Source organism: Oreochromis niloticus, linkage group LG5 (genome assembly GCF_001858045.2).
Source record: "Oreochromis niloticus isolate F11D_XX linkage group LG5, O_niloticus_UMD_NMBU, whole genome shotgun sequence".
Taxonomy (NCBI): domain Eukaryota; kingdom Metazoa; phylum Chordata; class Actinopteri; order Cichliformes; family Cichlidae; genus Oreochromis; species Oreochromis niloticus.
Window position 1 is genome coordinate 54,657 of NC_031970.2, and position 10,684 is coordinate 65,340.

A 10,684-nucleotide genomic window follows, 5' to 3' on the forward strand; every position below is an offset into this window, starting at 1 on the left:
ACCATATACATTGTAGCAAGTGGAGAAATAGTAAACCGTCCTTCACATGGTTCATTAGTGACTTTAAACATCATGTGGCTAAAGAAACTGAAATCCAGCCGATGTGTTTCTCATCTGTTACTGTTTCGATCTTTGCCTCCAGTGTTTGTTTGCTTACCCTGTGCTCCCTTTTTGTTATTCTGCACTTTTAACACTGTCAATTTGATTTAGCCCCTCTGGTACTCTTTCTGTTGTTTTTGGAGTCTTTGATATTATTCTACTGTTTTATCCTCTACGAGAGTCTGTATTCGTATTGTTCTTAATCGTTAATTTAAAAAAAAAAGTTATCCTAAAAAAACCTACAAATAAAGTTTGAAAAAAAAAACGGAGGGAGGGAGGGGTCATGTGACCTGCCCCTGTCATATGACCTGCTGTCTTCTTTCACCGTGGTGTGTCCAGTGCAGAGCACGAGCCCAGGTGAAGCAGGTGGACGCATAGAGAAGAGGTGAGTGAAAGCGGGAGGTCTCCATTCAGAGGTCCGTTTGGATTCTGTCTGATTTAAGACGTTAAAGTTGCTGCTGCGCGTGATAGTCCACGTTTCCGGGTTTAAAATGTGTGTGTGTGTGTGTGTGTGTGTATCAGGGCACACACACACACACACACAGCCTTCTATCTGTTTCATGACAGTTAACGAGCACTCTGAGAGAAACTGATCGCTTTCTGATCGATAATCGAACTGATTGTGAGTCGAAAACGTTTCGTGTTGAAACTGAAACTTCCGTTTCTCTTATTTGAAACCCGTTTCCAGTCGCTGAGCAGTTATTCGAACTGCTGTTATGACGAACTGCGTGTTTCTGCCAAACTCCGTTCAAAAACCTGCAAATGTAAATTTTTTTGGCGCATGCTCAGTCACGTCCGAAAGTAAAACGTCCAGATGAACAGAATCAACTTTTCAACCAAAACGTAACTTTTCGTTCATTCAGGGGGAAAGTGATCACGTGACTTCTGATCGATCCCCAATCAGAAAGTCTCGTCGTGATCAATCCGCGAACACAAATCTCACTTCCTGCTGAAATCACGTGTTTCGTGGCCGTCAGAGGAACTCACCAGACTTCATTTAAATTTCTGCCTAATTTAACGTGTGCGTGCGGGTGCGTGTGAGATCCTGCTGTGGCGCAGCTCCTGTTTTACAGGTTTACCTCAGAGGACAGGTGAACTTTGTTTTTTTAAGTTCTCTTTTTTAAAATCAGGGTCGGATGTAATAAAACTGAGTGATGAAAACTCCTTTTTAAAACTTTAACATCATCACTGAGGTTTAATTTTTTTTTTTTAGTTTCTAGTTTGTTTAATTTTTGAAAGGCTGATGCTGAGGGCAGCCTCCTGCTTTTGTATTTATTTAGTTTGACTTTTTTTTGTTTTGTTTGGATTTGTTAGGGTTTTTTATTTTATTTTCTGGCAGAGCTCCGACAGCTCTGTGAAATCATCACATTTGATCAGTTATTGATTGTTTCTGGTGATCTGTCAGTGATAACCTGCTCAGTGCTAACCAGCTGCGAGTCAGTAGTCAGTAAAACTGACAGTAAAACTAGTCGGTAACTTCCTGCAGGAGAGATGACATAATTGGTGCTGTGTCATGTGATCATGTGATAAAAGTGAAAGGAACACGTGGACGTCAGCTGCTGGACGTTACCTCAGTATTATAAAGGTGAAATCTCAGGAGGAGCATTTTTATTGGATGTTTTTACTTCCTGTCTGCTATCAGATGCAGCTGCTGCTGTTGTCGTGTTACTTCCTGTCCGCGTGGCTCGGCGCAGAAGCGGCCCCAGCGGCCGACGAGATCACGTACCTGCCGGGTCTGCAGAAACAGCCAAGCTTCAAGCAGTACTCTGGATACCTGAGTGTGGCTGACGGCAAACACCTGCACTACTGGTCAGTACCTGAGACACGCCTGAAGACACGCCTCACCTGACCGTCAGCTGACCACTTCTTCTGTTCTCAGGTTCGTTGAGTCGCAGAACAAACCGTCCTCGGACCCACTGGTGCTGTGGCTGAATGGCGGCCCCGGCTGTAGCTCGCTGGACGGACTGCTGACCGAACATGGACCCTTCCTGGTAGGTGAACTCTGCCCACCTGCCCCCTACAGGTATACTATGACTCCACTCCTGATCTGACCTTTTGTCATTTCAGATCCAGAGCGACGGTGCAACGCTGGACTACAACCCGTACGCCTGGAACAAGGTATGCTGTCATGTGACTTTTGTTGAGGTCGCATGACTGAGGTCAAAGCTGATTGGTCGACTATCTGTGTGCAGATTGCCAACATGTTGTACCTGGAGTCCCCAGCAGGAGTCGGCTTCTCGTATTCGGACGATCAGAAATACGCCACCAATGACACCGAGGTCAGTGACCCTCAGTGACTCAGCTGCCGGTTGGCTGCCTGGAGGTCAGGTGTTCAGCTTTTTCTTTTTCTCTGCAGGTGTCGATGAACAACTACCTGGCCCTGAAGGAGTTCTTCCGCCTGTTTCCAGAGTACAGCAAGAATGAGCTCTTCCTGACCGGAGAGAGCTATGGAGGAATCTACATCCCAACGCTCGCTGAGAGGGTGATGGAGGACGCCAGCCTCAACCTGCAGGTAATGATGCACCTGACACGCAGCAGGTAACAGTTCTGAACTTAACTTCAATAATTAATTCCTCCAAACCATCAACGTGTCTTTTAGACCCCATTCCTACAAAACTGCTCAAAGAAGTCCTGCCATTAATTAATGCTTCAATCTTAAATATGATCAACCTATCTCTAATAATCGGCTATGTACCACAGGCCTTCAAGCTGGCTGTAGTTAAACCTTTACTTAAAAAGCATCTCTAGACCCAGCTGTCTTAGCTAATTATAGGCCAATCTCCAACCTTCCTTTCATATCAAACATCCTTGAAAGAGTAGTTGTCAAACAGCTAACAGATCATCTGCAGAGGAATGGCTTATTTGAAGAGTTTCAGTCAGTTTTCAGAGCTCATCACAGCACAGAAACTGCTTTAGTGAAGGTTACAAATGATCTTCTTATGGCCTCTGACAGTGGACTCATCTCTGTGCTTGTCCTGCTAGACCTCAGTGCTGCGTTCGATACTGTTGACCATAATATCCTATTAGAGCGATTAGAACATGCTGTAGGTATTACAGGTACTGCACTGCAGTGGTTTGTATCGTACCTGATGCACCTGTGAAAATGGCTTTCCAAAGACTGCAAAGAGTCCAGCGTTACTGCTTCCACTGCAATTCGGAGCATAAACAGCTTCGGTGCTGAGCTCTGAGGTTTGAAATGAGCTTCTGTGAAGTGTGGCTTAGAGACATGATGTCGGGTTTAGTCACTGGAGAGCAACTCGGAGTAGAGCTGCTTCCTCCACATGAAAACGAGGCAGGTGAGGTGTTGCGGACCCAGTACACGATGGAGAGATTACTCTCTCGCCTGGCCTTTGAACGCCTCGATGTTGCTCAGGTGGGCTGGAGGAGGTGGCCAAGGTGTGGGAGGTCTGGGCTTCTCTGCTCAGGCTGCTGCTCCAAACCTGGATAAAGCCTCCACCTTTCCATTTAGTGTTATTATTGTTATTAGTAGCGGTTTTCTTTACACAGCGTCAAATCACAGAAAAACTCACTCAGGTGTGAAAACATTAAAAAAAATCTGTTCTTACCTGAGTTTGTGGTGACACTGTTCACTTTGAACGTGCTTCCTGTAGTGACATCATTAGAAAACACTGCAGACAGGTGTACCTGTGACATGGTGCTTGTAGAGGACCATGTGATCAATGGGGTGTCCCACCTGAGCTGCAGCGGGTGTACCTGTGGTAAAACAGGAGTGTCATATTCAGGCTGTGGAAACATCAGCAGCCTCCTCATGCCTGCCTCACTCGACTCACCTGTGGTGCAGGGCATCGCCGTGGGGAATGGGATGTCGAGCTACGAGATGAACGACAACTCTCTGGTGTACTTCGCCTACTACCACGGCCTGCTTGGCAGCCACCTGTGGGCGGAGCTTCAGACCTACTGCTGCAGTGATGGGAAATGCAACTTCTATGACAACCCGAACCAGAACTGCATGGACAGCGTGAGTGCGACCTGGTTCACCTGCGGTGCACCCGACGTCTACCTGTAGGCTCTCTGGTGCTCTGTTTTATGTCTCAGGTTTTGCCCGTTTTCCTCTGCAGGTGGGGGAGGTTCAGACCATCGTCTACAGTTCAGGTTTGAACATATACAACCTGTACGCTTCCTGTCCAGGTGGAGTCCCGCAGAGACTCAGGTGAGCTGTGGCCTTTAACGTTCGGCCTGTGATCTTTTTTTGTCAGTGAGCTAACCTGCAGCAGGTATGGTGCTCAACCAGGTGTGTTCCTGTTTGTTGTCAGTGTCGAGCGGGGCCAGCTGGTGATCCGAGATCTGGGAAACTCGTTCATTCACCATCAGTGGAACCGGCTGTGGACGCAGGTGAGTTCCGGTCACTTGATGATCCAAACAGTATCTATAAAGCGCTCACCTGACCAGGTGGTTTTCTCACTTTAGAAAGTCAAAAGTCTGGTGGCGCTGCTCCCGTCTGTCCGCCTGGACCCCCCCTGCACCAACTCCACCCCTTCCAACCTATACCTGAACAACCAGCTGGTCAGAAAAGCCCTCCACATCAGCCCCAAAGCTCTGGACTGGGTCATCTGCAGGTAACACAGGCACACACCTGACCTCTGTTTCACCTGTCCACCTCACCTGTGCCGACTCACTGACTCTCTGCTCTGCGCTCGCAGCTCTGAGGTGAACCTGAACTACGATCGGCTCTACATGGATGTCAGGAAACAGTACCTGAAGCTGCTTGGCGCTCTAGTCAGTGAAGCTCCGCCCATTTTTTAAATTTTATTTTCATTTTTTCCCCCAGTGTAAATGTTTCCAGCCTTTAACAGGACTCACCTGTTTCACCTGTCTAATATGGACTGGAAAGTGTTGACGGTTGTGTTCTCTGTGCAGAAGTACCGCATCCTCGTGTATAATGGCGACGTGGACATGGCGTGCAACTTCATGGGGGACGAGTGGTTTGTGGAGTCTCTGCAGCAGCAGGTGGAGTTCAGCTCTTATTGAGTTTTCCTCTGCAAAGTCACCTGATCTATAAGCTGACACTCAGGTGTGCTTACCTGTGTCTCAGGTGCAAGTCCAGAGGCGTCCGTGGATCTACGAAGATGTGGACGGTCAGCAAGTCGGCGGCTTCGTCAAAGAGTTTGATAACATTGTCTTCCTCACTGTGAAGGTAAATGCCACCTTCATCATCCTCACTGACTGTGTGATGTCATGTTTTGGGGGTGGGGATATGTTTCAGGTCAGCTGTCGTGTCAAATGTTTAGTTTCTCTCATCATCGGACCACTTAAGTTTTCTAAAGTATCTTTATTTATAAAAAAGAAACAAACAAAAATGTCTCGTTTGGTTTAAATCTGCTTTAATATTTCAGTTTGTTTGTTTGTTTGTTTTTAAACGTCGTCAAATCAAATTGTCTTTGTAGATGAAGAAAAATCACCTTCCTGGTAAATGTAGTCTGACACTTACTGCAGTTCACAGAAAATCCACCAGATGGCAGAAACGGCCGGTGTTTCCGCCTCAGGTGTTTCCGCCTCAGGTGTTTCCGCCTCAGGTGTTTCCGTGTGAACAACTGAGGCCTGATTTCCGGCGACTGTTCTCACCTGTGCCGCTGTCTTCCCGCAGGGTTCAGGTCACATGGTTCCAACAGACAAGCCAGCTGCTGCCTTCACCATGTTCACCAGATTCATCAAGAAGCTGCCCTACTGACCTCCGACCCCTGACCTCTTTTCTCACACTGTCAACAAATCATCACGTCTCTCTTCTGTGTTGCTTTGCAACCACCTTCCAGACCTCAGCCAATCATGTCACTCCTCCGGACCAGCTTGTCACCTGGTCATCTTCTTGGTTGTCATGGAAACGAGCACTGGCACCACTCCTTTTTTTTTTTTTTTTTTTTCTTTTTATTGTAAATGAGGAAGTTGCTGCTTGTTTGATTTAAAGGGAAATAAAAACTGATTTTTAACGAGCTTCGTCTCTGATGTCGTCTCTAAATGGCGTCCAACATCTCCCAGTGCACTCAGGACACCCTGACAGCACTGAGCAGCTCCTTCTTTCTGCTGTGACCAAATATTTCCCACGTGTGGGACTAATAAAGGTTCATCTTATGTTTAAATGGACAGACTCCACCCCCTTCCACCACCATCTTGGGTCCTCTGCAGCGTGACGCGAGAATGCACAAAATCATAAAACATCTTGTGTCTCATTTCCTCCGTCACCTCCAGCTCCACCTTTTTCCTTTTTATGTACAAACGGGGGCGTGGCCGAGTGCAGGTTGAGCCTGTCTTTAGTGAGAACAAACAATTTCTCAGTGATTTTGTGTAATAATGCTGCAGTACTGTATTTGATCAGCAGCAGGAACTCGAGTGAAGAACACGACTGTAGGATACCTGGATCCAAAGGCACAGAAGAGATGTGGAGCTGTTTAAAAGTGTGAATATTTAAGAATATAAAGACTGCCCCCTGTTTAAACAGCAGGGGGCAGACTGAACTCAGAGGCTGTCCAACAGTCAGAACAGGTGAGCTGTTTCTAAAAGGATGAACCATCAGGGTTCTTCCTGTCGCGTCTTCCTGAACTTCCTGTCCTGCAGTTTCTGGGTGAAGTCGTCAGATCTGAGCCGGCGTAATAATCCAATGACCTCATGTTCACAGGCTCAGTGATTCTGCCTGTAAACATGAGGTCACTGGCTTATTTTGATATGCATGTATTTACCTTACACATAAAATAAATATGTTTGTCATAATTTTGGTTAAATGTAAAGTTCAGGTTTAAATAATTCAGGATGTTGGTGTTAAATGTGTGTGATGATTAGCGCTGAGCTTTTCCTTGTGTTGACATGATCCTGTAATTTATTATAAGAATTTCCTTTTGCTCTCTCACCTGATGGACTTTACATCTTGTCTTTAGCAGTGTGACAAACCAAATCAGGCTCTTTAAAGATGTGGACTAAAGTTATTTTACATCATTCTGTCGCTCCGGCTGTTGACAGTGTGGTGGAGCAGGCCAGTGTGTCTCAGACTGCAGATGAATCAAGGAACTGAAGGAGGAATGAGTGCCCTGCAGGCATGCATGATTTTATATGCGCTCTACTCCACAGTCTAACAGGACACCATGGTGAGCACCACGAGTGTGACAGTAATTTAGGGACATTTTTATGAAGCCATCAGACACACAGTCTTCCTGCATGTCCATGTTTTTATTAAATCTGTGTGGAAATCCTTCAGTTTGTCACGCAGGCCTCCGTGATCGTCCCCTCGCTTGTTTATTTAGTTTTTTAAAAGTAGGTGATTCACCATCATCATCATCAATGGAGAAACAATAATGGGTAAAGACAGTCCTATTGGTGCATCATTTATATCTCAGGGCTTAAAGACAGAACAATCCAGGACAGCGTTCATGTTGCAGATGCCTACAAGCTGTGGTTGTAGCACTTCAGCATCTAGCAGAGCAGCGAGCATAGAGACGGTAATGACTTTGTGTCAGGTAGTTTCAAATGCAGCATTTCAGCAAACACAAACTGTTTGAAAATACAGCGCCTGGACCTTCAGTGAGCAGACTCGCTGTATTTCCAAAGTTCACTCAGAGGAACATGACAGGAGAGCAGCAACAGAGGTCAGAGTTAAAGCATTGCTCTTAGTGACTTTGTAGATTACATGTGATATCGTCAGATACTGATACTGTATGATGTGAAGTATTTGTGAAACTTCCTGCAGAACAAACTGACGTACGCTAAGTTTGTGTTACTCAAAGCTTCAGCGCTCTCAGGCTCGTCTCCATTCATCCAGCACCGTGTCATTGGTTTGTTACACCATACGACACTGTGCACATTCAACCACACACAACAGTGTGTCCCGAGTGATGAGGGTCACGTGATCAGGTGGTGAGGTGGGTTGGCAGGGCGGGGTGTAGGGGTCACCTGTGATGGCCCTGGTTTACCTGAGACAGGATGATCTGGCGATGGCCTCCAGGGGGGTCAGAGGGCACCCAATGATTTTTTGGGTGGTCTTAATGACCCTCTGTGCAGCCTTCCTGTTCCTCTCCACTGAGGAGGGTAGAAGGGCAGCAGCAGCTCCTGGTCCAGGTTCTTCTCAGGACATGAAGGTGCAGCCGCTGCTGGGCCTTCTTTACCACGGCGATGGTGTTGTGGGTCCAGATGAAATCAGTGGAGAAACCTGAAGGTGGAGAGAGAGTCCACCTGTTCTCCATTTATAATGAGGGAGGAGTGGAGCTGTCTGTGCCTCCTGAGGTACCAGCAGGACAACTTCTCTACCTCCACCCTGTACGCTGTCTCATCACCATCAGAGATGTGGTGTCATCAGCATACCTGACGATGATGCTGGTTGGGGGGGTTGGCGTGCAGTCATAGGTGTACATGGCGGACAGTAGGGGGCTGAGAACTCTCTGATGTATCCATTGGAGTAAGAACGTATGTGATAGAAAGCTCTTACATAGAATAAAGGATTTGTGTGAATGAGGCAAGTTGATTAAAGCGCTTTGAGTGCGCAGAGTAGAAAGAGCCCTACATAAGAACCACTCCATTTACCAGGGATGGTTGCACCACACAGAATAAACCTGACGGACCAAGGACCAGCCATTATGTGGTCCAAAAACCCAGAAAGATCAATAGCAGAACAGTAAGAACAGCAGACTGGAACTGAACAATAGAATAGAACAGAATAGAGCTTTATTGTCACTGTTACAAGAACAATGAAAGACAGTTTGGCATCTCGGCATTAGCAGCCTGTAGATTTTACATTAAAATTCCTTTAGAATAAGAGAAACCGAAAAACAGACTTAAAGTTTAAGAGGTACCTGCACAGGGAATTTATATGATAACGTATGTATCTACACAGATATGTACAAGTTATTTTTGCCATATAAGGAAGCAATGTAATGCACATTGAGTAAGATGGTTACTATTATAATAAAGATGGTTTGACCTGATGGACCTGTAGCGTTTACTAGAGGGTAGGGGGGGAAAGTGAGTGTCCAGGGTGGGAGGGGTCTTTGATGATGATGCTGGCTCTCCGCTAAAGTCTGCCAGTATAAATGTCTCTGAGGGGGGTTTGTGAGGTGCCAATTGCCCGCTCTGCTGCCCTCACCACCTGCTGCAGTTTCCTCTGGTCCTCCACAGTACAGCAGTTGAACCAGAGTGTGCAGCAGTAGGTCAGAAGGCTCTTGATGCGGTCTCTGAGGTAATTGGGCCTGACGCAGTTTCCTGAGGAAGTACAGCCTTTGTTGCGGTTTTATTTCCTGATGGGAAATGTTTGCGAACCAGGTAAGGTCGGCCAAGATGTGGACTCTGAGGAACTTAAAGCTTTCTTCATTGCATTAAATCTGACGGTCTATGTTCTGACTTTGTTACAGTGCACAACGGAGTGCCACAGGGCTCTGTATTAGGTCCCCTTCTATTTATCATTTACATAAACAATCTTGGTCTAAATGTGCCAGATGCAAACTTGCACTTCCATGCTGATGATACAGTTATTTACGGCTGTGGTTCAACTCTTGTCCAAGCCACTGACTCCTTGCAGAAAGCCTTTTTTGCTGTCCAGCACTCATTACTTCAGCTTAAACTTGTTCTCAACGCAGACAAAACAAAGCTCATGTTTTTTTCTAAATCAAGGAAATGGGCCCAAACAATCCCATCAGTAACTACTCTTGAGGGTAATAAAACAGTGTTGGTTCACACGTACAAATATCTGGGTATCTTAAATCATGACTCGCTCAACTTCAAACCACATGTAGAGAATCTGAAGTTAAAACTGAGATTGTATTTTCAAAATAAGTTGTGTTTCTCTTTTAATACAAAGAAGCAGCTTGTTGCTGCAACATTTTTGCCTATGGTGGATTATGGAGATATTCTATATATGAATGCTTCTGCTCAGTGTCTTCAAATGGTTGATACTGTGTATCGTGCTTCTCTAAGGTTCATCACTAACCGTAAATTTCAGACTCACCACTGTGAGTTATACTTTCAGGTAGGATGGCCTGCTTCGTAAAGTCGGAGGAACTCTCATCTATCGTGGCTCAAGAGTTGGCAGTTCGTCTTGTAATCGGAAGGTTGCCGGTTCGAGCCCCGGCTCCGACAGTCTCGGTCGTTGTGTCCTTGGGCGAGACACTTCACCCGTTGCCTACTGATGGTGGTCAGAGGGCCCGGTGGCGCCAGTGGCCGGCAGCCTCGCCTCTGTCAGTGCGCCCCAGGGTGGCTGTGGCTACAACGTAGCTTACCATCACCAGTGTGTGAATGGGTGGATGACTGAATGTGTAAAGTGCTTTGGGGTCCTTAGGGACTAGTAAAGCACTATACAAATACAGGCCATTCACCATCTATATAGTTTTATATATATAAGGCAATACTTGGGTTCCCTGCTTGCAATGAAACAAGCTGGTCGGTATTCTCTTCGGCCGCATGGTTACTTGTTGCTTTCTGTTCCATTTGCCCGAACTGAATTTGGTAAAAGACTTTTTGTTCATTTAGCACCCTTGGCTTGGAACAAACTGTAGAACGAATGGAAAATGACTGAATTCATTTCATTAAGTGCTTTTAAATCTAAACTAAGAATCCTTGAGTCCAAGTCCATAACATGCAACTGTTTCAATTA

General features: G+C 46.1%; 1 protein-coding gene across 2 annotated transcripts; it reads left to right on the top strand.

The window, feature by feature from the left end:
• The first annotated feature begins 378 nt into the window (after positions 1 to 378).
• Positions 379 to 5,978, top strand: ctsa (cathepsin A). 2 transcript variants are annotated; one of them, NM_001311320.2, is made up of 14 exons: positions 379 to 484; positions 1,742 to 1,908; positions 1,979 to 2,090; positions 2,167 to 2,217; positions 2,292 to 2,378; positions 2,456 to 2,611; positions 3,902 to 4,078; positions 4,179 to 4,270; positions 4,374 to 4,452; positions 4,528 to 4,676; positions 4,761 to 4,836; positions 4,978 to 5,067; positions 5,153 to 5,254; positions 5,705 to 5,978. In NM_001311320.2, the coding sequence occupies exons 2-14, from the start codon at positions 1,742 to 1,744 to the stop codon at positions 5,786 to 5,788; spliced, it is 1,422 nt and encodes a 473-aa protein (NP_001298249.2). In that variant the 5' UTR covers positions 379 to 484; the 3' UTR covers positions 5,789 to 5,978. The 2 variants fall into 2 exon arrangements, with proteins under 2 accessions (NP_001298249.2, XP_005465409.1); XM_005465352.4 differs by lacking the exon at positions 379 to 484 and adding an exon at positions 1,045 to 1,190 and having other exon boundaries at positions 5,705 to 5,939.
• The last annotated feature ends 4,706 nt before the right edge of the window (positions 5,979 to 10,684 follow it).

Coding starts and splice junctions, on each gene's coding strand:
- ctsa (NM_001311320.2), top strand. CDS start 1,742: ATGCAGCTGCTGCTGTTGTCGTGTTACTTCCTGTCCGCGTGGCTCGGC. Junction 2,218..2,291: donor ACCCGTACGCCTGGAACAAG/GTATGCTGTCAT, acceptor ATCTGTGTGCAG/ATTGCCAACATGTTGTACCT. Junction 5,068..5,152: donor TGGAGTCTCTGCAGCAGCAG/GTGGAGTTCAGC, acceptor CCTGTGTCTCAG/GTGCAAGTCCAGAGGCGTCC.